Source organism: Belonocnema kinseyi, chromosome 4, assembly GCF_010883055.1.
Source record: "Belonocnema kinseyi isolate 2016_QV_RU_SX_M_011 chromosome 4, B_treatae_v1, whole genome shotgun sequence".
NCBI classification, from domain to species: domain Eukaryota; kingdom Metazoa; phylum Arthropoda; class Insecta; order Hymenoptera; family Cynipidae; genus Belonocnema; species Belonocnema kinseyi.
Window position 1 is genome coordinate 60,813,204 of NC_046660.1, and position 20,828 is coordinate 60,834,031.

General features: G+C 26.3%; 1 protein-coding gene across 1 annotated transcript in view; it reads left to right on the forward strand.

Moving 5' to 3' along the window:
• The first annotated feature begins 632 nt into the window (after positions 1-632).
• LOC117170916 (protein slit) overlaps positions 633-20,828 on the forward strand; it is a 68,542-nt gene continuing 48,346 nt past the window's right edge. Inside the window, exons 1-6 of the mRNA XM_033357963.1 lie at positions 633-742; positions 898-969; positions 3,054-3,197; positions 13,301-13,372; positions 13,457-13,528; positions 17,296-17,509. Of these exons, the coding sequence (XP_033213854.1) occupies positions 633-742; positions 898-969; positions 3,054-3,197; positions 13,301-13,372; positions 13,457-13,528; positions 17,296-17,509 (684 nt within the window). The remainder of the gene's footprint in view (positions 743-897; positions 970-3,053; positions 3,198-13,300; positions 13,373-13,456; positions 13,529-17,295; positions 17,510-20,828) is intronic.

Genomic DNA, 20,828 nt, shown 5'->3' on the forward strand with positions numbered 1-20,828 from the left:
TTAATATTCTGTTCCTTGATATAATCAATTTTATGTTGAGCTCCCCTCATTTTTGGGGTTTTATAATGCCGGCTAGAAACCCTTATAGTTTCAGCCGGGTGTTCGTCCGACTTACTTTTATCAAGGAGGAGAAGTGAGGCAAAGTGATTGGAGAAAATTTAGAGGAAGTGAGTAGAAATTAGTGGAAATAAGCGATGGGAAAGTACGGGAATGAAGGCGAAGAGAGGGTCGAGAGAGTACGGGAAATGATAGCTGATGATGGGAGGGAAAGGGAAAGTAGAGGACTTGAGAGGAAGGAAAGTAGTGAAAGTGAGGGAAGAGAGAGCGAGTAGAGGTGAGAATGTGAGAAAGTGGGGACTAATTAAGGGAAGCAAGAGAGAAGGAATTTAGGGAGAGGTGGAGAAAAATTAGGCTAGGAAATAAAAAGTTGTGGAAGTGAGTGGAATTGAGAGTGATTAGGGGTGATGAGTGAGGGCTAAGTAAAGAAATTATAGGAAGGGTATTGTCAGCTGGGGAAGCGAGGAGAGTGGGAAATCTTGGTGGAAGAATTTGAGGAAGAGTGGCAAATGGTGAATTGTAGGTAAGTAGGAATGAGGAATTAAGAGTTTGGGAACGGAAATAGGGGAACAGGAATGTTAGCTAAGGCATTTAGTAGAGGGGGAAGTACAAACGGCGTGGGAGGAAAAGTTGGTGCAAATAAGGGATGCGAAAGTAGAGAAAGTGAGGCGAAAAGAGAAATAAGGTTGTAGGGGAATTGAGGGGAAATTTTTAATCTGTTTTGAATGACCTAATTAATGTCTTAATAGACTTGAAACCGCTTTTTATAGACGAGTGGCACCTACTTTGACTAATTTTTTGCATATCTAAACTTATCTGAATTTTTTTGTTTTGTTTCAGAGACCTGCAGGGGAACAACATATCGGTCATTTTCAAAACTGATTTTGAAGATATGGCAACTCTCCATGTTCTGTGAGTAATTTAAACAATTATTAATAAAAAATTGAATATGTGTAACTTTATTAAAGGTGTTAATAAATAAATTTAAAATTACATTTCATTATATTAGGAAAGTGTAGGTCTTTTCCGAGTGTCAATGTTTATTTTAGACTTCATTTTCCCCCTACTCCTTTTTATTTTTATATTTTAAAGAATACTTCTTTTTCTCCCTTTTTTAAGGAACTTCATTTTTTCCCTCCTTTAAAAAAATTTCGCCTTCCTCAAGTTTTTTTTAATGCAAACTGAATTAATAGAACCCAATAAGAAAATCCAACTATTTGTGGTTGACAGTTAACTTTTTTTCGAAATTTGACTATTTGTTCAAAAATTCATATGTTTTGTTAAATTGTTTATTATTTTGTTTTAAAATGTGACCATTTAGTGGAAAAATTCGTCTTTGTATGTTTAAAATTTCAATTTGGTTAAAAATTCTACTAGTTGAAACTTTGATAATTTTGTTAAAAATGCAGCTATTTTGTTAACAAATTATCTTTTTGATTAAAAACACTAGCATTTAGTTGACTAATTTCTCTTCGGCTTAAAACAATTTCGAAATTCAATCTTTTTTGGTTGAAAATTTTATTATTTGGTTAGAAATTTATTTATTTTGTTAAAAAAATATCAATTTTGTTAATAATTCATACTTTTTGGTTGAAAATGAGCATTTTTTTTTAAATTTACATTTTTGAGTAGAAAATTTATCTGTTTTTAATTAAAAGGCAATTATTTTTGTTTGAAAAGTTTACTATACATTATATTTTTAAGATAGAATTCGTATTTTTGGTTAAGAAAATAACTATTTGTTTTTAAAACTTAATTATTTTGTGTAAAATTAAATTATTTTGTAAAAATCTTTCGTCTTTTTTCTTTGAAGGCTCAGCCGTTTAGTTGAAAAACAATTTTTGTTTATGAAAATTAAACTATTTGGTTAAAAATACATATATTTTATTGAAAAGTCGTCATTTCCGGCAGAAAATTTATTTTCTGAGTTTAGAATGAACTTTTATGTTGAAAATTAACTTTTGGTTGAAATTTAACTTTTTCTTTAAATAAACAATCTTTTTGAAAAATTATATCTTTGGTTTTAAAATATAACTGCTTTGTTAAAAAAATGCATATAACTATCTTTTTAATCATCGTTTTTTTTTAGAGAATTAACTCTTTTGTTCAAAAATTTATATTTTCAAGTAGAAAATTTAACAATTTGGTTAAAAATGTACTTTCTTGTTGGAAAAAAATTTTTTGCTTCGAAAATTAGTTTTTTTTAAATTAAACTCTATTTTATTTTAAATAAACATATTTCTTGTTTAAAATATCAACTACTACACTTTACTACAATTTGGTTTAAAAATTAAATACTTTGTTCAGAATTAATTTTCCTCGTACAACGTTAATATTTTTTGTTAAAAATTTATTTGTTTGGTTCAACCTTTTGTATTTTGATCTAAGTTTGTCTTTTTTCTGGAAGTAGTCTTTTTTATATTCTTGAATGAAAATTCAACGATTAGTTTGAAACTTGAACTACTTTGTCCAACATTTATTTTCTTGGGTGAACATTCATCTTTTTGTTTAGAATTTAAACTGCTTTTGTTGAAAATTCGTTTTTTTTTGTTTCGAGATCAACTATTATATTTTTCGTTTATAATTATAATTATTAATTATAATTAATCTTGTCTTGGTAGAAAAGTCAACTTTTTTGGTTGAAAAGAAACTTTTTTTGTACAAAATTAAATTTTTCTCATTAAAAATACTATCTTCTAAGAATTTGTTTTTTTGGCCTGAGAATTCAATTAAAGTCAAATCTGGATTTAGTGTGATCACTAATGCTTGACAAAACAGAGAGAAAATCAGAAGAGAAACAAACAGTTCCAAGACCCTGGATTTATGGTCACCTTTAGTCTAAAAATCGAAGCTAAATCCACATTTGACTCTATTTGGTAGCGGTTTACTTTTTTTTTTTTTTTTTTTTTTTTTTGAAAATTCAACCATTTGGTTAAAAATTCATTATTTAAGGTTAGAAACTTAAAAGCTAAATTTTATTTTTGTTTAATTTGCAGACAATTGTCCAGCAATCAGATCCACACGATAGAAAGAGGAGCTTTTCAAGATTTAGTAGGAGTGGAAAAATTGAGACTAAACAACAACCAAATTCGCTTTCTGCCTGACTTGCTCTTCAGCAACATGATGAATCTCAAAAGACTGTAAGTACTTTCTCTAAACCAGATGTTAAAAATAAAAATAAAATTTAAAAATAAAAACTGTTGATTTCTGAAGGAGATATATTTCAATATATTATTATTTCCAGCCATTTAAAATACACCTGCAGGGCAAGAAAATGTAACTTTTAACTTAAGAAACAGGTTTTTCCACACACATTAAATCTGTAATCGCTTGTTCAGAGATCCTTTCACAGGAACCAAGACCAACGCTAATATTCCACCTAATATTAAATTATCTGATCTTATGATAATAAATTAATTTGGTCAGTTTAAATATGTCAAGGAATTTTTGCATTATAATCGTGGAACATGTAATTTGAAATCAAGAGTGATGTCGTGAATTATTACTACTGAACATACCTACTGCAGTGTAGGACAGATGGTGACTTTGTAGTCATAATCTTTTCATTCAAGGCAGTAGAGACCTCGATTTCTTTCTGGGTTTCTTATCCCACTGAGAAATGTGTATTTCTTTTTAAAATTGTATACAGTTTGTTCCAACATGTGTAGGGTCTTAGAGCTTCTGAAAATTTAATGAAGTCTCAAGGTAGCAGAGACAGTGGAAGAAGATCATAAATTAACTGGAGATAAATTCTCGCAACAGAATCTTACTAGTCAACATTTATCTACTAGTTTTTTTGCAGTTTTTTATTTGCTGTACATAGGAAATTTGGTTCTTTCCATGTCTGTCCTTTTTTCAATCATTCTTTGGGTTTCGTAGCCCCGAGCAGGAATCCCCGACTCCCTAACTCATAATTCAAAACTCCTCACCCAACACTCCTAACGCATCACTCATAACTTCTAACTTAAAAATCCTAACTCTTCATTTAAAACTTCTAAGTCACTAGAAGAGTGGAAGTAGGATAAATGGAGTGGTAGGAACTAGAGGGAGTAAGGGAAAATAAAGGAAGGCAAGTAAGAGACGTAAGAAAAAACGAGGGTAAGGGAAGTAGGAGAAGTTTCGGGAAATGAGGGGAAGTTAAGCTGGGCAAATTACGGGGTGCGAAGTAGAAGGAATAAGAGAAAATAAAGTGAGGAAAATTGGAAGAGCTGAGGGAAAATGAGAATAGGATCAGTAGGAGAAATGTTGGCAAATGTGGTGAGAGGAAACAGAGTAAATATGGGGTAAGTAAGAAAAAGAACAAGAAGATGAAAAAATAGTTGTTGAAGGAAGGGAAAGCAAAGGTTGTAGTGTTGGGAAGGGAAGTAGGGGCGGAGATGAAAGTAGGGGTATTCAGAAGGTGTGAGGGAGGTAAAATATGGAAGAGACTGCTACTAACAACTCACAAAGGAAGTGGAAGTAAGCAAAACAAAGGATTGTGAAATGAGTATAAATAAAGAGAGGTAGATAAAATAAATTAGGCTGTGGGAAATTGGAAAAACAGGATAACTGAAAAAAGTGAAGTAATGAACGTGAGGAAAAATCATATTAGGGTAAGTAGAAGAAGTGGTGGCAAATGAGGGCTTTAGTAATAGAAGAAGTAGTGGTATATAAGGGAGTAAGTAGGAGAAGTAAGGGGATATATGGAGAGTAGTAATAAGAGGGAAAAGGAGATTGGAAAGAAGTTAAGAAAGAGTGACATGGTGAAGGTTGAATTTTGGAAAGAGAAAATAGGGTAGGAGAGGGAAATTTGGGGAATTTAGGGGAAGTATGGAATGGGGAGGCTTAAAAGACTTATGTACGTTTTAATAGGCTACTCTAAACATTTTTTTTTAAATCCCAAGCGACCAAGAGGGCTTAAATTTTGCGTTTTGAATTCAAAAAAGAGTGTGGCAAAAATGCAGCTTTACTTTCTAAACGAAACTTTCAATAAAATAGTTTTAAAGTATTCCATTTATTTGTTATTTATTTGAATACATTTTGTTAAAAATTCATTTTTTTAATTGAAAATGCAATTATCTTGGTAGAAAATTTAACTATTTGGTTCAACATTACCGTTTTTGTTCGAAATTCATATTTCAAATTATTTAAAATTCCACAACTTGGCTGAAAACTTTTTTATTCTTTGAAAAATCTTCCTTGGTTGAAAATTAATCTTTTTTTAGTTGAATTTAATAATTTTTTATCGAATATGAAAGAATTTTCGGTTGAATTGCTAACTACTACATTTTTTGTTGACTATTCATCTTTTTTGGTTAAAAATACAAATTTTTTTTTTAAATAATATGTTTTGACTGATGTTTCAACTTTTTTTCTAAAATTTAATTTTTTTGGGTTCAATTAAACTTTTTTTTATTCAAAATTAAATTTGTTTTTTGGTTGAAATATGAACTGTAACATTTTTTGTTATGGATTCATCTTTTTTGCTTGAAAAATTATTTTTTTACTTCAAAATTTATCTCTTTGTATCATAATTTAACTATTTAGTTTAAATTTCATCTTTTTATTCCAAATGGAATTGTTTAGTTGAAATATAATTTTTTTTTGTTTAGCATTCAACTACTTTATTCAAAGTTGGGGTTTTGATTGAAAATTGATTTTTGAACCTCAAATTTTAAAATTCTATTTTTGGTTGAAATTTGTTTTTTGTTCTTAGCTACTAAATCAATAATTTATTTGAAAATTCATATATTTTGTTCAAGATCCGTCTTTTTTATAGCAAATTAAACTTTTTGATGAACATTCGACTATTTGATTACAAATTCATCTATTTTGTTAAATTATCATCTTAGTTGAAAAACCACCCCCTCAATTAAAAATTGAACAAGTTTGTTGAACATTGTTTTATTCTTGAAAAATAATATTCGTAACTGAAAGTTTTCCTGTTTTAGTTAAAGATTCATCATTTTCGTAGAAGATTTCTCTCTTTCGTGGAAGATTGGCCTATTTTGTTGTAAATTTTTGAAAAATATTGGTTTTTTATGATTGAAATTTTGAAGAATTAATTTTCAGTTCAAATATATCTTTTTAGTTGAAAATTTAATTATTCATTTAATAACTCAACAGTTTAGAAAAAAGGGTATTTTTTGTAGAAAATTCATATGTTGGGGTAAAAAATTTAGTTGTTTTTAGATGAAAGTTAATTTTTTTAAAACTCCACTATTATATTTTTCGTTGGAAACTCACCTTTTTTATTCAAAATTTTTATTATTTGAGTGGAAATATAATTATTTTGTTTTAAAATCAACAGTTTTGTTGAAAATTAATATTTTTAACGAAATCAATCGTTTTGTAGAAAAACTTTCTTTTAATCTTGAAAATTCAACAATTTGGATGCATTTTTTAATTTATTGAGTTAAAAATCATATTTTTCGAGAAATCAATCATTCGATCCAAAAATCGTCTTTTTGGTTGAATGAAACGGTTTTTAATTTAAAAAAGAAATCTATGGTCACATTACTAATGTTGAAGTAATTTGCTAAAAACTCATTTCTTGTTTGAAAATTCATATATCTGGTTAAAGATGTAATTATATTATTAAAGAAACATTTTTTGTTAAAACTGAATTTTGTAAACTGAAAATTTCATTATTAGATTTCTGGTTGAAAATCATCTTCTTGCTTCAAAATTTATCTTTTTGGTTGAAACTTCAACTAATTGGTTATAATTTTTTTTGTTTTGTTGAAAATTTAATACTTTTGCTTAAAATGTTTATAATTAAATTTAATATAGAACCATTATTATTTTGTTTTACAGAATGTAGTTCCCTATTTTCGTGAAAAAGATCCGAATTTCCCTTGTTTTTTTAGAATATTTGCCCGTAACGCCTGTTGGCGATAAGGCAAAAAAAAATTTGTAGCTCATCATTCGTATTTCTCCAAAAATATTTCTTAATGTTCAGATAGCTTGGAAAACAACGCTTCAATCAGATTAGATTTAGAATAAAAATCTTGGTAGGCGTGGCACCTCCCCTGAAGTTGAGTAAAATTTGTTTAAAGTTTATGAAATTTATTATTTATTATAATTATTATTGTATTCTACCATATTATTACATTATCGATTCCCCTAAGTCAAGAAAACAGGGTACTCGCATATTTTTGTTAATATTGAACCTGGACCAAATTACTGCAACCAGACATACACGATTGCCGGAGAGTTGCATTTTGCAGGCGCAAAACCCCTACATTTCAAAGTCACACAATGAAAACAAAAAAAATTTTCCGGAACAAGCTCGATGCCTAGTCTGGTATAATTTCCCTCAGATTATGTAGTTAAAATATTATATTAAACAATTCATCCTCATAGACGTATTATGGATCCGGCGAGAACCCTAGGTATTTGAAGCACCTTAAGGCGATACAAAAAATAAAGCTTTTCTCGTCTTAGAAAAGTTGTTGTAGATTTTAATTGCTCTCTCTCTCTTTCCTTAATTTGAACTGGCGAGTGCAACTGAGAGGAAGCGGATGTCTTATCGTGTCAGAGGACACTGTTAACTGGCGCGGCGTCGAGACGCTCAGCGTAGAAATTCGATAATTGCTTTCTGGATTGGGTTGAAAACTAAACTAGCTCTGGGAATTGAATCCACCAGTCTTGTGTTACTGTTACTGTTACTGTTACTTGTGTTACTCGGAGGCTTGTGAAGACGCAGACGAGCCAGCGGCGAGCCCTCTGTTCTGTCTTCCGTCGAATATAATTACAGATCGAGAGTTTAGTGCCAGTAGATGCCCACTGATGAGCTAGTCCAGAGCCTCGCAGAATGCAACCTATTATCAGAAATTTCTGATTAGAACTCGAGCGAGAGACAGAGGTCTTCTGGAAATCCAAACCTCATCTCTTTGAGATGTAACTCTAATTAGACTGACTTCCACCTCTTCATCATACTGAAGGCAAGATCTCTGGTGAATAGAGTGTCTAAAATTTTTCAAAATTCGGAAAAAATACTTTTTTTATTTCAACACCCCTCTCCTACCCTCCTGCACTTAAAAGAAAATGCGGAATTTTTTTTACGAAAATAGGGAAGTAAATGACCTTGAATCAAATTTAAGTGAGATTTGATCTATTAAGTTCAATTTGCAATGCTTCAAATTATTAAAATTTTTAGAGAAAATATTGCATTTTTAACAAAGTAGATGAATTCTTAATCCAACGGTTGAATTTTCAACCAGGAAAATGAATTTTCTTGTGTGAGAAACGAATTTTTAACAAAAGACGTGCATTTTCTACTAAAAAAGATCGATTTTCAACAGAAAATAGAGTGGCAACATTCTCAGTAAAAAACTTAATTTTTAACCGAAAAATCAACGATTTTTTAACAAAATAGTTCAGTTTTTAATTAAAAAGTTGAATTTTCAACTAAAAAGGATGACTGTTCAGCCAAAAATGGAATAGGTAAAGTTCAAGTTAAAAATTTTTGTTTTGAGTAATAGATTATTCAAATGGATTAACATATATAACAGTTAAGTTAGTAGCCAAAGTAGTTCATTTTTCAGTTCAATATAATAATTTTCGACCATACAAAACGAATAATTTTAAATAGCTAAATTGTTTACCTAAAAGAGGAATTTTCCATCAAAATGATAAATCTTCGAACAAAAAAATGAATTTTTACAGAAGAGTTTTAACTTTCAATCAAGTAGTTAAATCGCTCACAAAATTAAAGAGTTTTCAGATAAGCTGATGAATTTTCAACAGTAATAGTTCAATTTTCATCAAAAAAGATGAATTTTCAAACAAAATTGTTTTTTTTACAAAAAATGACGAATGTTCAACAAAATGTAAATGAATCTTCCACTTATATACGATAAATGTTCAATGAGAAATGGAATAGTTAACTCGTCAGTTAAAAAAAATTCCACTGCAAAAAAGAAATTTCAATAATATAGTTCAATTTTAAATCCAAAAGATAAATTTCAGACTAAAATAGATTACTGTTTAACCAAAAATTGAATAGGTAAATTTTTAGTTAAAAAATTTTTTAAAATAAAATTATGAAGCATTCAATTAGATTAACATGTATAAAAAAATAAAATAGAGGGAATTTCTACTAACATAATGAATAATCAACTAAAACAGTTAGATTTTTAGTTAAACAAATTAATTTTTAACCAAGAAAAAAACAATTTTCAAGAAACTTAGATTTTCTATTGAGGTAATAATTCTTTGTCCAAAATATTTAATTTTCTACAAATTGTTTAAATTTTTAACTAAGTATTTGGATTTTTATCAGAGAAGATTGTTTAACCAAGATGATCAATATTTTACTAAATTAGAAGAATTTTAAGCAAAATATATTAGTTTTCAATCAAATACTTTAATTTCCAACTAAAAAGGATTAATGTTCTACCAAAAATAGAATAGTTCAATTTTCAGTAAAAAAATTAATTTTAACAAAATAGTTTATTCTTCCATCAAGGAGATGAATTTTCTATTAAAATTATCAATTTTTTATATATAGTTCAATCATATTTTTTAATTAATTGAAAAAATAATAATTTACAAGAAAATAGTTCAATCTTTCACGAACGGGAGGAATTTTCTACAATAATGATATATCTTCAACTGGAGCCGTTAAATTTTTATGACGAAAAATCTATTTCAACGAAGAAAAATTAATTTTCAACTGAATACGTGAATTTTCAAATTAAAAATAATAATTAAAAACAAAGAACAGTTAAAGGTTCGATTTAAAAAAAGAACTTAATTTTCAACTAGAAAACGAATTTTCAACTAAAATGATGAATTTCGATTTTTTAATAAAAAAAATATTTCAGTTTTAAATAAAGAATTGTTTAATTCGACCAAAAAGACGAGCTTTCTACAAAAAAGTTAAATAAGTGAACTGAGTAAAAAAGAAAAATTTGCTACAAAACATTTACATTTTCAAAAAAAGTTGATTTTCAACCAAATACTTTGATTTGCAACCAAATAATGAAGCGTTTAACCAACACATAAATTTATAACCAAAAATAAAATAATGGAAAAATATGGGAAAGGCTGTGAAGCCTACGATAAACAAACAGGAATTTCGATAATTTATGACTACACAATAATAGTTAAAATAAAAAATGAAGTTTATTTTTAACCCTTATAAAATATTAGCAAGAAAACTGCAAATTTTTACTTAAAAAATACAGTCAATTTTTTCCTACACTGCAGAAATTGCTTCTGAATACGCAACGTTCCCTGGTGGAAAACATTTATTAATTTTTCAAAGATAAAATTGAAATAATTTCAGACGTTAAACTTTGAATCGGTTATCGACCCCCTTGGGAAATATTCCTTTTACCTAAAAGTCTACCTGAAGACAAAGGAAGAAAAAGAGTGTAAAATTTCATCAGATCAAAAAGAAGCATCTTGAAAGTTCAGGCAGTTTGAACTTTGTGTGAAAAGTTTTTCTCTAAGAAATTCGCTCGTTGAGGTCAATAGGTTTCTCGTTTAACGACCCCAGAGTGGTAAGAAACTATTGAATAAACTGGGAACCTAAAGTCTTTCTATCACCACGTAAGCTGAGGCTAGTCTGTCTTATCAACTCATAATTGCAAATGTCATTGACCTGGTATGGCATTCGAATATCTGAATTATTTATTTAAAAAGTAGAACAAACTCACGACTGTCTGTAGAAGTGGATCGAATCTCAGAAAATTGCCCATAGGCGTTTAACATACTTGATCCACTTCTTAGTAACATTACGCCACCCTCTATAAGAAATACTGTCCACATTATTGTGATGAATGATTGGAATTTCTTGAGAGAAAAAAATCTGAAAAAATCGAGATTTAATGATAAAAATCTCCGTAGTCGCTGCATTTTTCAATCGGAATTTATTTAAATATATTACAAATTTCTCTGAAGTATTTATCAACTAGCGAGATTAGAGTAGGCTTGGATATATTTATCGGATTGTTAGTTGGTTTTTATATTTTGTGTGATTTATGAGATTTGATGATTTTATGAAGCTCTTCACTTGGGCTAATTGCTAGAAAGATTGATTCGCGACTAGTTTCGGTGAGATGTAACTTAAACCTAAAATCTCCTCTCTTGTACCTCTTCCCTTACAGAGCCTACCCTGTACGTAGTTCCTTATAACTCCTCATACTCCTTTCCTTGTACCTCTTCCCTTATAGTTTATACCACCTTCAATATACATCTTACCTTGTCCCTTGTACCTCCTCTTTAGGACCAACGCCCTTGTACATCCACCTTTATACTTCTTCCTTTGCACCTTAACTCTTTTACCTTCTCTCTTGTACCTCTTTCCTTATACTTCCTTGCTTATACGTAGTTCTTCCTTCTCATACACATTTCCTTTTACATCGTCCCTTATACCATCTTGCTTAAACATCCTACCTTCTTTCTTGCACATCTTCCTTTAAGCTTCTTCCCTTACACCTCCTCCTCAATACCAACTTCCTTGTACCTCCTATATTATACCTTCTTTTTTGTACTTCTTTCCTTGTATCTCCTTCACTTACACTTTCTCCTTTATACCTCTCCTTGATAGCTTCTCTCTTGCATTTTTTCCCCTCATACATCCTGCTTTGTACCTCCTTCTTTATACCTCCTCCAGTTTGCATCTTTCCGTAAACCTCCCCGCTAATAACCTCCTTTCTTTTACCTTCTCTCTTATACCTCTGACATAGCTTCTCCATTGTGCCTTCCTCTTTATACCTACTCCCTTATATCTCCTCCCTTGTACCATATTTCCTATACCTCTACCCTTATACCTCCTCCCTTATACCTTTTCTCTTATACCTCCTCCCTTGTGTGTACCTCCCTTAAGCCTCCTTCATCATACCCCCTTCCTCATACTTCATGTCTTATAACTCTTCCCTTATACCTTCTCCCTTCTACCTCTTCCATAATACCTCTTCATTCATACATATTTTTCTCTACCTCCTTCTTTATACCTTCTTCCTTGAACCTCCTCCTTCATACTCCCTCTATTATGCCTCCTCCCTGATAATTCTTCCCTCTTACCTCTCCCCTTGTACTTCTTTCCTTATACCTCTTCCCTTTCCATATTTAAAATCCAATTTTCAAATAAAATAGATAAATTCTGAATGTGATAATGTAATAGTTGACGAATTTCAATCCAAAAATATTATTATTTTAAATTTTTAAAACAGTCTAAATCATCCAAAAAGGACAAATTTTCAACCAGTTGTGTTTTTAACCAAAAAAGACTAAATATTTTTCTTAAGAAACGATTTTTTTTACAAATTGTTTATTTTCTAAACGGAAAATATTAATTTTCCAGAAAAAAGTTAATTTTTAAGCAAATAAATAAATTTATATCCAAAACTATTGTTATTTAAATTAAGAACAGTTTAAATAATCCTAAAATTACAAATTTTTCTTAAAAGAGTTAATTCCTCCACCAAAGAAAAAATTAACTTTTAATAAAACTGTTGCTCAACAAAAAATATAATTAAAAAATGATATTTAAACAGAATACTTAAATTTTCAACAAAAAAAGATTATAATTTTATACCAGACAGTTAAAATTTTAATTTGAAAAAATTAAACTGTCACCAAAAAAATCGATTTTCAAGACAAAAAGATTAATTTTCAGAAAAATTTTTCGAATTTCCTCCAAAAAATATTTTTAGTTTAATAAGTAAAAAAAAAAAGAAAGGAAAATTATAATTTGAAGATAAATATACTTTTTATACAAAATAAAAATTTCGACAAACTTTATTTTTAAGTGTATTTGTTTATTTGCTCTAAGGTTATAAAAGAATAATTTTCCTAGGTTTAAAATATATTTAGGATTTTTTGATTCGTTTAAGAAATTTCATGATATTTTATAAAATTTCGAATCTCTTTCAAATTAAAAAAATATATAGAATCTCTGCAGGACTTCTCAAATTTTTAAATATCTTTCTAAATGACTCGAATCGTTCCTACATTTTTTTAAATCATTTATTGTTTTCCTGAAACTGAATTTTTTAGATAACGAATCACTGAATATTCCCAAGAATCGTAAGAATTTTTGTATTACCTTTAATCCTTCGGAAATCTTTAAAATATTTCAGAATTTTATTTAAAAATCTTTATTTTATGATTTTAAACTATAACTATTTAAAACAAGTTGGCAAATTATTAATTGTAAACACCTTCAAAATGGATGTTACATTAGTTTATGCAATTTATTTATAAATTTTACGTTTTTCCTAGTATATAATGATAATTTTATTTTTTTCAGGGACCTCAGTCATAATCAGATTGCGATGATCGGACAAAAGACTCTGAGAGGAATCTCTTCGCTAAAACATCTGTAAGTCATAAACAATTTTTTTTTTTTACTTTACTTTAGAAATTTAGAAAATTAAATTGATATTTAATTTTTCTTCTTGTTCAGATTACTCGACGATAATATTCTGACCTGCATCGACGAAGGTGCTATCCGGGAGCTGAAGGATCTGGAAATTTTGTAAGTTGCATATTTCCCTAGTGACACAATAAAAAAAATTAAATTCTTGCTTGGAACTTGCGAGTTTTGATAGAATTTATTATTCCCAGTAACTAGATCACTTAGCTTTATAACGAGGTTCATAAAGTTACGTAAATTCCTCTGTAAAGAATTTAATGTTTTTCTTTTCTCTGCAAGCTTCTTCTTTGAAAAAAACCAAAATCAGATATTCACAGAGGGAAAAAGAAAAAATAATTTGCTGTAAACAGAAAAAAATCTTGAACTCTAATATTTGATGTATTTTAATTTTTCGAATTCTAGAAATATTTTTACCTCTCTACCCAATAAAAATCTTACTACTTTTCGTTGAAAGTTAATTATTTTTAATTGAAAAGTCTACTATTATGTTTCTGGTTCGGAATTCATCTTTTTTGGTTAAAAAATCTCCTTTTTCTGTTTCAAAAATTATTTAAATTAAATATTTTGTCGAAAGTTCATTTTATTGGTTAAAGATTTAACTATTTTTTTGAAAATTGTTTTTCTTATGTTCTTCTTGAATAAAAAATTCAATTAAAAGATTGAAAGTTTAATTAGTCTGTTAATAATTTATCTTATTATTATTCGTTTTCGATCCTTCGTTTGAGTTAAAAATCCAACTTCCTTTTTGAAAATTCATATTTTCGGGTTAAAAATTAGGTTTTATGTAGAAAATTTTTCTTATTAATTCCAAAATCCTTTAATTTGGTATAAATTTCAAAAATTTGTTTGACATTTTTTTTTTCTCTTGAATAAAAATTTTTTTATTCTACGTTGAAAATTCATCTCTTTTGGTAGCAATGTTATCTTTTTTAGTAAGATGTTCAACTGTTTCATTAAAAATTATTCTTTTTTGATAAGATTCAAATCTTTTTTATATAAAATTAAAATGTTTTTTGTTAAAAGTTGAACTTCTTTAATAAAAATTCATTTTTCGTGTAAGTTTTGTATTAGCGTTTAAGAATTCGACCATTTTGTTGAAAATTAATCTATTTTGCTAAAAATTAATTTCTTTTTTTGTAAAGTTTGATTATTTTGTTAAAAATTTAACTATATTGTGATAAAAATCATTTTTATTTTGATGCCAATTCAACTGTTTTCGTTTTCGGTTATAATTTAATATTTTTTTGTTTAAAAATTCGACCATTTTGTTGAAAATTCATCGTTGTACGTAGTAAATTCAAATTCGGTTAAAAATTATACTACTATTTTGCATTTTTCGACATTTAAGTAATACTCTCATACTTCTTTGATTAGTCTACTATTATATTTTTCGTTAAGAATGATTTTTTTAAAAATTTTATTATAAAGTAAAAATTTTAATATTTTATTGTAAATTAAAAAATTTAGATAAATTACTTTCTAGCTAAAAATTAACTTCTTTGTTGAAAATTTATATTTTCGGATTGGAAATTAACTTTTTTGGTGAACTTTACTTTTTTATGCAAATTAATTTTTTTGTAAATAAACATTTTTATTAAAAATTAACTTTTTTGTTCGACATTTATGATTTTGGATTGAAAATGAACTTTTTTGTTGAAAATGAACTTTTGTCTTGCAAATTAACTTTTTTATTGAAAATGAACCTTTTCAAAAATTAACTTTTTTGTAAAAAAGTAACTTTTTTGTTGAAAATTCACTTTCTTGTTGAAATTAACTTTTTATACAAATTAATTTTTTTGTAAATGAACTTTTTTATAGAAAATGAACTTTTTTGTTGAAAATTTATGTTTTTGGATTGAAAAAGAACTTTTCTGTTGAAAATGACCTTTTGTCTTGCAAATTAACTCTGTTATTGAAAATGAATCTTTTCGTTGAAAAATAACGTTTTTATCGCAAATTAACTTCTTTGTTGAAAATTTATATTTTCGTATTAAAAATGATCTTTTTTATTGAAAATTAACTTTTTTTAAACTTAACTTTTTGTATGCAAATGAATTTCGTTGTAAATGAACCTCTTTATTGAAAATTAACTTTTTTGTTAAAAATTTTTTTATTTTTCGCTTGAAAATGAAATTTTTGGTTGAAAATGATCTTTTGGCTTGCAAATTAACTTTAATATTAAAAATGAGCCTTTTTGTTGAAAAATAACTTTTTTGTTGCAAATTAACTTCTTATTTGAAAATTTATATTTTCGCACTGGAAATTAACTTTTTTGTTGAAAATTAAATTTTTTATTGAAAATTGATACATTTCGAATTGAAAATGAAGTTTTTGTTTAAAATTTACTTTTTATTATAAAATTGATGGTTAAGTATTAAACTGATTTGTTGACATTTTATATTTTTTGGTTTAAAATAAACTTTTGTGTTAAAAATGCATATTGTCAGGTAGAAAAGTCTACTTTTTTGTAGAAATTTCAAATTTTTTGTAGAAAATTAATCTTTTTGATTAAAAATTAAGTTTTTTGTTGAAAAGTAACATTTTTTTTTTGAAAATTAAGTTTAAAATTTATTTTGTTGTTGAAAATTAACCTTTTTCTTACAAATGAACTTTTTTATTGAAAATTTATATTTTTGAATTGAAAATGAACTGTATAGTTGAAAATAGACTTTTTATGCCAAATTAATTTTTTGGTTGGAAATTTATATTTTCGAAATGGAAACTAACTTTTTTTATTTAAAATTAACTTTTTTGTTTTAAATTAACTTCTTTGCTGAAAATTTCTATTTTCTGGTTGGAAATTAACTTTTATATTGCAAATTTGGTATATTTTGGATTGAAAATGAACCTTTTTGTTGAAAATTAACTTTTTGTTTATATTTCCATTTTTGGTTTGAAAAGGAACTTTTCGGTTGAAAAAAAAAACTTTTTTTATAGAACATTTATATATTTCGGATTGAAAATCATATTTTTGGTTTAAAACTAACTTGTTAATTGAAAACTTATATATTCATGTTAAAAACTTAACTATTTTTTTCATTTCTCTTTATTGCTCGAAAATTAATTTTCTTGTTCAACAATCACATCTTCGGTTTAAAAAATCAACAGTTTTCAACTCTTTAAATAAAAGTTAGTATGACATCATTGAGAATTAATCTGATTTGTTGTAATTTTGTATTTTTTTGTTGAAAAATAACTTTTGTGTTAAAAATGCATATTGTCAGGTAGAAAAGTCAGCTTTTTTGTAGAAAATTATTCTTTTTTATTTCAAATTAATTTTTGTGCTAAAAATTAACATTTCTTTCTTTAAAAAATTCAGTTTCTTTTTTCGAATTCAATTTTTTTTATTAAAAATTAACCTTTTTCTTGTAAATGAATTTTATTAAATGAAAATTCAGTTTTTTGTTTAAAATTAAACTTTTTGTTGGAAATTTATATTTTGAATTAAAAATTAACGTTCTTGTTGAAACTTTACATTTTCGAGTTGAAAGTTCAACTTTTTTTTAGAACCTGAACTCTCTCCATGAAAAATCATATTTCTGGATTGAAAATTCATCTTCTTTGATCGAAATTTATTGTTTTTTAGTTAAAAATCCAACAGTTTGACTAGAAATTAGTCTTTTTTGGTTTCAAAATTTGTACTCTGCGATTAAAAAATGCTTGTTTTCTGTTTTGACTCTTTCCAACCCCAAAATATTAATCGATTTCTTTTAAATTCTATAAAAGCTTTGAGAATTTAAAAAACAAATTTAGTTCTAAGGCGTTTTCAATTTATAATTTTTTTTTGTCGATCCGCCCTAATTTGTAGGTTTAAATCGTAAGGTTTATTTTGTTCAGGAAAAATTGGATTGGATATTTTTGTGTTCCAGGTCGTTGAATAATAATAAACTGACGACCCTGGGGAAGGAAATGTTGAATGGGTTGTCAAATCTACGTTCTCTGAGGCTATCTGGGAATTCGCTGGTCTGCGATTGCCACTTGAGTTGGCTCTCACGACATCTCAGAAATTTCCCACGTCTTACGCAGAACACGAGGTGTTCCTCCCCCGCTCATATCAGAGATCACAACCTCGGGGAATTACAGGTAGGGTCTAAAAATTTTACTACCAAATTTTAGTGCAAATTTTAATGCATAAAAGTTAATAGATTTATTATTTTTAAGCGTATATTTTTATTTTATAGAATTTTAAATTGCAGTCTTGATTTAAACAATTAAAAATTAAAAGCGCTTAAAGTTAATTTTTTTTAATAAAAAACAGTTTTATTTTACAAACTGTAAATATAAATAAATAAATACTTTTTAAAATGAATCAGATCGATTGAAACTGTAAACTCTTTTTAACTAAAAAATAACTTAATTATAATATATTCGTAATCAAAGGCTTTTATTAAATTAAAAATATTGTTTCAGTATTTGCGAACCTGGAAATGACCGGGATTCGAGCAAATTATACTTTTTATTTTGTATTGTTCTTTAAATGAATATTCGTTTTCTTTTTTCTGAAAATTATTTTTATTTTTCAAAATAAAAATTTAACTATTTCTTGGATAAAGGTTTAGCTAGCTCGTTAAAAATGTATTTTTTTAATCAAATATTTATCTCATTAGTTGTAAATTTAACAATTTTGTTGACTTTTTGAAATAATTTTTTTCACTGTGAATTCAACTATTCCATTCTTCGTTAAGAGGTAGAAAATCGTTATTTTTAATTTAAAATTTGGCTACTTGGTTAAAATTTGAACCAATTTTGCAAAAAAAAATTTCTGGTGGCAAATTCATCACATTGATTGACAATTTATTTATTTTCTTAAAAATTGTTGGTCTCCTTGGTTGGAAATTTTTCTGTTTTTTAAATTCAACTGTTGGTTACAAATTTATAGTTTCGACTGAAGATTTATTTCTCTAGTTAAAAATAAAACTATTTTTTTACACTCTTTTCTTTTTAGTTTAAAATTAATTTTTTAACTGTTAATTCAACATATCCATTTTTTGTTCAAAATTTATTTTTCTAAGTTGAAAATTCGAAGATATTATTGACTATATTGTTTTAAAAAATTGTTACGGATTCATCTTTTTGAAAAAATTTAACTATTTATTTTTAAATTGTTTTTGTTTTGTTTGAAATTAATTTTTTTAAATTCAAATTGTACTATTCCATATTTGTTTGAAATTTGATATTTTTCGTTGAAAATTCGTCTTTTTTCAGGCTGAAATTTTTTTCTAATGAAAATTTAACTATTCGTTTGTTAAAGATTTAGCTACTTGATAAAGATTTTTTTTAATTGAAGAATTATCTCGTTAATTGAAAATTTAACCATTTTGTTGAATTTTTGTGTTTGATAAATTTTTTTAACTGTAAATTCAACTATTCTATTCTTCTTGAAAATTCATCTTTATGGTAGAAAATCGGTACTTTTTCAATGAAAATTTAACTTTATTGTAGAAAGTTTACAAACTTTGAGAAAAATGAATTATTTACTTGGAGATTTTTTTGTTTCGTTAAAAGTTTGAATATTTTGTTGAAAAACGTTTTTGTTTTTGTCAAAATGCATATTTTTTGGTTGAAAATGCACCTGTTTGCTTAAAATTTGAAATAATTTGTAAATAATTTATTTTATGGTTGAACATTAATCTTCTTTACTGAAAATTTAAGTAATTTGTTAAAAATTAGTTTTTCAACATTTTTTTCACTAAAAATTTAACAATTCTATTTTTAATAGGAAATTTATATTTTTAATTGAAAATTTAATTGGTTTATAGAAAGTATTTTTTTTTTTTGTTGAAAATCATATTTTCTAGTTGAAGGTTCATCGCGTTGATTGAAAATTCAAGTATTTTGTTAAAAATTCGTTTTTTGTTTTATTTATTTGTTTGTTTTACTGAAAAATTTGCAATTCAATTTTCCGAACAAAATTGAATTTATTATTGAATATTCAACCTTTTGTAGAAATTCATGTATTTGATTGAAAATTTGATTTTTTATATTGAAAATTGAACAATTTGTTTAGAAATTCATGTATTTTATTAATAATTTCTTAAAAAATTTGTTTGTTTTACTGAAAATTTTGCAATTTTATTTTTGGTTGAAAATTGATTTTTTTAAATGGAAATACAACTTCTTTGTTAAAAATTCATGCATTTTATTGAAAATCCGTCTTTTGTTTATATTGAGAATTAGGTTTTTTTAAACTAAAATTGTAAATACTTGATTTTTAGGGAAAAATGTATCTTTTTTTAGTTCAAGATTTCAATATTTAATTGAAAGTTCATATATTTTGTTTAAAACTCGTACTTTTTGGTTCACTTGTTTGATAGAATATTCGTTTCTTTGGTTAAAAATGAAACTATTTTATTAAAGATTTTTCTTTCAGTTTAAAATTCATTTTTTTTAAATGATAATTTAACTTAACTGCTTCGCTCACTTTTTGTTTTTTTAGTTAAACATTCAACTATATAATTGAAACTTCATCCTTTTTTGTACCAAATTAACATCGTTTTTTTTTGTTGTTAAAAATTCATTTCTTTAGTTGAAAATTGAACTATGTTGTTGAAAATACCTTTTTTTGTTGAAAATTAATTTTTTTTAGAAAAACTTTGAGTATTTCTTTTTGTTGCAAATTTCTCTTATTTTCGTAAAAAATTACTCTGGTTGGATGATACTTTGGTCATTTTAGTTAAAAATTTAAATATTTGATTGGAAATTCGTCCTTTTTGGTAGAAAATTCAAATAGTTAGTTAAGAATTAATTTTTTGGTTGAAGAGTCATTTATTTTATTGAAAATTGAACAATTTGTTAATAATTGGTTTTTTGTTGTTGTTGTTAAAAATTAGTCTTTTTAGTTAAAAATTTCGTCGCTCAGTTGTAGATTTAGCTGTTTGTTTGAAATTTGAACTATTTAGTTGAAATTTAGTTGTGTTTTTTTGTACAAAATTCATTCTTTTATTTAAAAAATTATGTATGTTTTTTAATATACATATTTTTTTTTAAATAATTGCATAATTTTGTTGAAACTTCGTTTTTCTTATAGTTAAAAATTATCTTTTCAACCAAAAATTCAACTATTCCATCTTTTGTTGAAAATTAATCTTTCTTATTGTTATTTCGTCTTTTTTTGTAGAAAATTAATCTGCTTGGTTAAAAATTCATTTTTGTTCTTGTTAGAAATTCATATTTTGTTTGAAAATTGAACTATCTAGTTGAAACTTTATTTTTTTTTTCTTATATTGAAAATTAATTTTTTACTGAAAATGGAACTATTTCATATTTAGTTACAAATGTATCTTTTCAGTTGAAAATTTAACTATTTGGTTTAAAAATTCAGATTGCCTATAAAATTGGTGATGCAAAATTAAAATGTTATATAATTAAAATTGATTATATAAAGACTTTTCTAAAGACTATA